The sequence below is a fragment of the Vitis vinifera genome, chromosome 2 (assembly GCF_030704535.1).
Source record: "Vitis vinifera cultivar Pinot Noir 40024 chromosome 2, ASM3070453v1".
In the NCBI taxonomy this organism is placed as follows: domain Eukaryota; kingdom Viridiplantae; phylum Streptophyta; class Magnoliopsida; order Vitales; family Vitaceae; genus Vitis; species Vitis vinifera.
Window position 1 is genome coordinate 8,866,979 of NC_081806.1, and position 4,737 is coordinate 8,871,715.

Here is a 4,737-nt window from a genome sequence, read left to right on the forward strand (position 1 = left end):
ACGATAAGTAAGTTTGATAACTGTTTTCGAAAAACAATTTTTCATCCTCTAAAATATATTTTTGTTCTATAAAACGCTAAAGAATGGTTGTTAAAAGACTATTACCAAAACCTGTTTTTTAAAACTTTCCGAACAGAGTCTAGATTTTCCATTCACTTGCTCGACCTAACATTTTCTTTCATTGTCACCAAAAATAAAGACATTTTGTGAGTGACCCAGTTGGTGGTCCTGCTGCATATTGCATGAGCTATAAGCCCAGACAACCAAGTGGGGGACTACGTGCCAGACGTAATACAAAAGTCACCAAGTTTCGTCCTCTAATCATGTGTTGATCCGCTTTACAATTTTCAGTAATCATACAGGGATGGCCCGGGCAGTAGGAGTGATTTGGGTGACGCATCAGTCTAGGAATGATAGCTAAGGAGAAGAAAATGAAATGCCTTGGACTATGGTTCTCTCTCCGCAAAATTGAACAGAGAGTAAAAAATTTTCAAGGGCTCCTGTCTCATCTGTTTCTGATCAGCACACAGATATTGCTGTCTTTTTCAATCATCACGTATGCTTCTGTTTCATATGTCGTCTCTGGTTCATGCATGTTATACTTGGTAACCTTGCTTAAAAAAGAAATTTAAAAAACAAATAAATTAAAGGTGGGAAAGAGACGATAAGGTTAGGAATGCTGAAAGAGACACCTACAGGATTAGTTGTACTTTTTTGACATATTGACATGGTTTCATTGCATGGAGGTAAGATTCTATGCATGAAATCAAAGCTTTGAAAGCAGGGCAACCTTCAAACGGAAGCAGAGGGGACACAAAATTTATTGTGTCCACAATTGGGCATCAGGTGTAGAGTAGTTGAAGAGTGGAGGAATGAATCAGAAAAACCTACTTCCAAGGGCTGTGACTAATTGGAGGTATCTGCACAACTTAGCCAGTTAATATTCCAAGTAAGGGTGAGAAAACAGGCAATGGGCAGAGAGGAATGTTCTTCTGAAAGGTCGAAAGTTTTTGAGGGTTGCGTAGAAGAATCAATGAAGAAAAGCTATTGCAGAGAAGATCTAAGAAATCCCACCTTATGAAATCTGTAGAAAAGAAAAAGGTCCTGCTGTTTTCACTTTAGAGAAAGAGCCCATAACACCGCCCAAAATCTGCAATGATGTGGTGGATTTTGGATGATTTTGCTGCTGACAAGTACCAAATCCCAACATGCCAACATGCACCTTAGGAGGGAGGGTAAAGCCAAGGGGAAAAAAACAACAGAAAAAGAAACCCAACTGCTTTTGGCATCTTTTAGGTTTTAACAATTCCAAATTTATGCACCAGAAAGAAGCAAGAGGGGCAATGTTAATATGGCCCTTACAAAATAGTGCAAGTTGGGGGTGCTTTTTTCAGAATAGTAGTTGCGTTCAAACAACTTTCACCATTCAATATCAATACCAGATTGGAGGAAAACGTCCAACTATATTCAGCCTCACTGCTACCATGCATGTCTGGTGTATTTTCATGACTTAAAGGCAGGCTTTCCAGAAAAAGGAATCAACTTGCTGTGCTATCAAAGTAAATACAAGTTTCAGGGTTCTCCCAATAAATCTCAAGTATGGATTTATGGTAACTGCAGAAAGAAAGCTTCATTTTCCCCTCACAATTAGTTCAAACACTAGAGAAACAATTTGGGTGACCCAACTTCCAACTGAACAAGATTGAATTTGTCTGACTTTATTACCTTCATCAGAGTTGAACTCAATCAACAAAGAATCCTAGAGAGGATACAAGAGATTATAGTAGATTTCAATATTGCAAACAGAAAAGCAGGCTAGTACACTAATAAAAACCCTGAAACTTCATCAGGTAAACACCTATATACATGACAACAAAAGATGAACACCAAAAAAGGGGCTAGGGCTGTTCTTAATCAACAGATGCCGGTGCCGGATCCTTCATCCTAAAAGACAAACTCGCCTCAACTGCAATTATATACTAAAGACTACTAAAGACCAGCTAAGAGTGGTGTATTTTACAGAGCTCGCCTTCTGGGAGCCTTAAAATGTCCCAGAGCCCTAAACCTTTTTGACACTGAAACCCCAGGCCGGGTCGTGTAATAAGCTATACGCAACGCCTACCTGCTGTCTGCAAATTTGGATGACAGGGCTAGCCTCAGCTGATCTTGAGTGTAAAACCTACTTCCCATCTTCACGGTTGCCTGTTGGATCATCAAATCATTCACCACCGACACACTCGCGTGGTTCACATCTAGGTCCAGCTCCTTGAGAGCCCCCATAAGCTTTGCAGCAGGATGGTTCTTTTTACTACACTGAATTCGAATCATGGCATCCCACCCGATTATCTTCACATCAATATCCATTTCTACCAATTTGCTACCGTGGTGATTCGACATCTTGAGATCTTGGTCTGGAGGTGGTCGAGATGAACCGGAGTACTGTGAATCTTTACTAGCCAACTCCTTCTTCATTGAATTCACTTCCTTCTGAAGGTCCTCCTTGTCCGACTCTGCACTTTGTAGCTTTGTCCTGAGCTCATTGATATATGAAATTGCATCACCAAGAAGGGAGGCTTTATCCATCTTTGACACATTTGGAACCACAGCTCGGAGGGCATAAAACCTCTGGTTAAGCTTCTCCCTCCTCTGCCGCTCTGCCTCCACATGATTCAATGGCTCTTCCCTTCCATTTGCAGGTTTTCTCCCACGCTTCCTAGGCCTTTTTTCTGGTTCCACCACTCTACTACTATCTGCCTCCCGAACCACTGAAGCTTCAAGATCCGAGTGATCAGAATCTCCACCACCACCACTTGACTTCACCACACAAGAGGATGGCAATATCACACCTGAAGTAAACGAAAGCATGCCTTCTTCGGCACTTCCTCTTGAAGTCGGTGACCTCCTCTTCTTATTTTCCTCTGCAACTACCTGTGAATGACCTGAAAACATATTCCCATTCGCACTACAAGAACTCCTCTTACTGTCTCCAAAATTCAAAATTTCCCCAGACTCGGGCTTCAGGGAATGCAAGTTACCATTTCTCCCATTATTTCCATCAAATCCAAATTCTGAGAAATTCAACTCCCTAGTGAAAAAACCCTGCGTGTGAATCTGCTGTTGCTGCTGAGGATTATGCATAATACTAGGGTTTTCAGTTAAACTACTTGAGCTAGGGTTCTCAAATTGAATTGACTTGGAATTCTGCTGATTACCAATGGGATTGGAAGCTCCAGTAGCTGTAGCATTCACAGAATCCTTGATTTCGACATTAGAGGTCGGATCGGAGATCCAGAGCGACGAAGGATCGCTCTCGCCCTGGTCGGGAGCGGCGGCTCCGATCGGCCATGAACCAACTTCAAGGTTATTGAAATTGAACAAAACTCTAACCTTGTTCATCAGATCTGAGCTCTGGTAAATCAATTCGGTGGAGCCCAGTTCGACGACGCCGTTAGCCGATGGTATACAAACCATAGTCTGTAACCCGAACACCTGCGCCTGCCGGGCTCTCTCGCAAGGAGAACTCATGAGCCGTTCGGTTCCGACAACCCACACCGGACTCGAGTTGAAGAGCGCCTGACCCGGCAACCCAGCGCCGTTCACAAACGACTGAGTCATCGATACAAGGAAGAACCACTCGGTGTCGGTGACCTCCTCATCGACAGCGTCGTCCGACGACGACGCCGTCCCAGAAATGAGCGAATTCAGCTCCCGGAGCACTTTCTTCCGGTGCTCCTGCTCGGAAACAGACGACGGGGTCATCTTCCTCTTCCCTTTATCTTCCTCACCTTTATAGTAGCCGTCACCCCATCCTAACAAAGAGGCACCCGAGAAATCAACGCTGGACTGCCAAAAAATTGCGTAGGTCCAGCTCTCTCGGGCGCCTTCAATTAGGGCTTGAAGTCGCTGCTGGAGGGTCTCCTGGTTGAAGACGGCCATGGAAGGCTGAGATTGGGCGAGATTCCTTGACGGGTCAGGCGCAGGAGTAGACGTAGAAGCAGCGGAGGATGGCCCCCAACTAAAGGAAGAGAGATCAGAGCTTATAAAAGCCTCCATCATAGAAGCGTTATCGTCGGTCCACAGATTCATGGTTGGCACACGATATTCCGTCATTCCATACACCAGAAAAACCACGACTGATAAGAGGAAATTTAAATTTTCTGCTGTGAAAAGGGGTTTAGCGGTGAAATACCACTTCAGTGGCAGAGGCAGAGGGATAGAGAAAGTGGTGGTATGAATGGAGCGGTGGGGTGATGGAGGTGGTGATAAGTGGTGGTGGTCGGGGAGGGGAATTTGGATTGCATTTGGATTTGGGGTTTATTTGAAGTGAATTTGGGACGAATTTGAGTGGTTGGATGAAAGAGGGAGTGGGACAGAGGAGGCGGGTTCCACAAAGCCTACGCCGATTTAATCGCAGCGTCTAATCGTGTAAGCCGGCGTATCTAGTACCACTAGACGAAGCAAGATGGTAGCTTCTGGACGTGGCACGTGCTGCACACGTGTCAATTCTTTGAAAGGGCTTTGACTGGGTACATCTGCAAGACCCTTTTTGAAACTGAGAAGATGACTGGAAGCTGAGCTCTCCCGTGTCTCTGGCCTGCACAATTTTTAGGTGACTTCGCACTTACTAGTTTTATTCATAATCAGTATAAACCATTCCTTTCTAATTTCAATAACTAATGATCAATTTAACAAACCGTTTATAATAATCAAATCATAAAGAACCTTAATAAATGTTTG

At 44.0% G+C, this 4,737-nt stretch overlaps 1 protein-coding gene across 1 annotated transcript; it reads right to left on the reverse strand.

Moving 5' to 3' along the window:
* Positions 1–1,693: 1,693 nt before the first annotated feature.
* Positions 1,694–4,406, reverse strand: LOC100250607 (transcription factor MYC2). The gene has a single exon (XM_002280217.5). It carries the CDS (start codon positions 4,108–4,110, stop codon positions 2,119–2,121), a length of 1,992 nt encoding a protein of 663 aa, XP_002280253.3. The 5' UTR covers positions 4,111–4,406; the 3' UTR covers positions 1,694–2,118.
* Positions 4,407–4,737: the final 331 nt, after the last annotated feature.

Excerpts from the sequence above, each read along its gene's own strand:
- LOC100250607 (XM_002280217.5), bottom strand. The coding sequence starts at position 4,110 with ATGACGGAATATCGTGTGCCAACCATGAATCTGTGGACCGACGATAAC.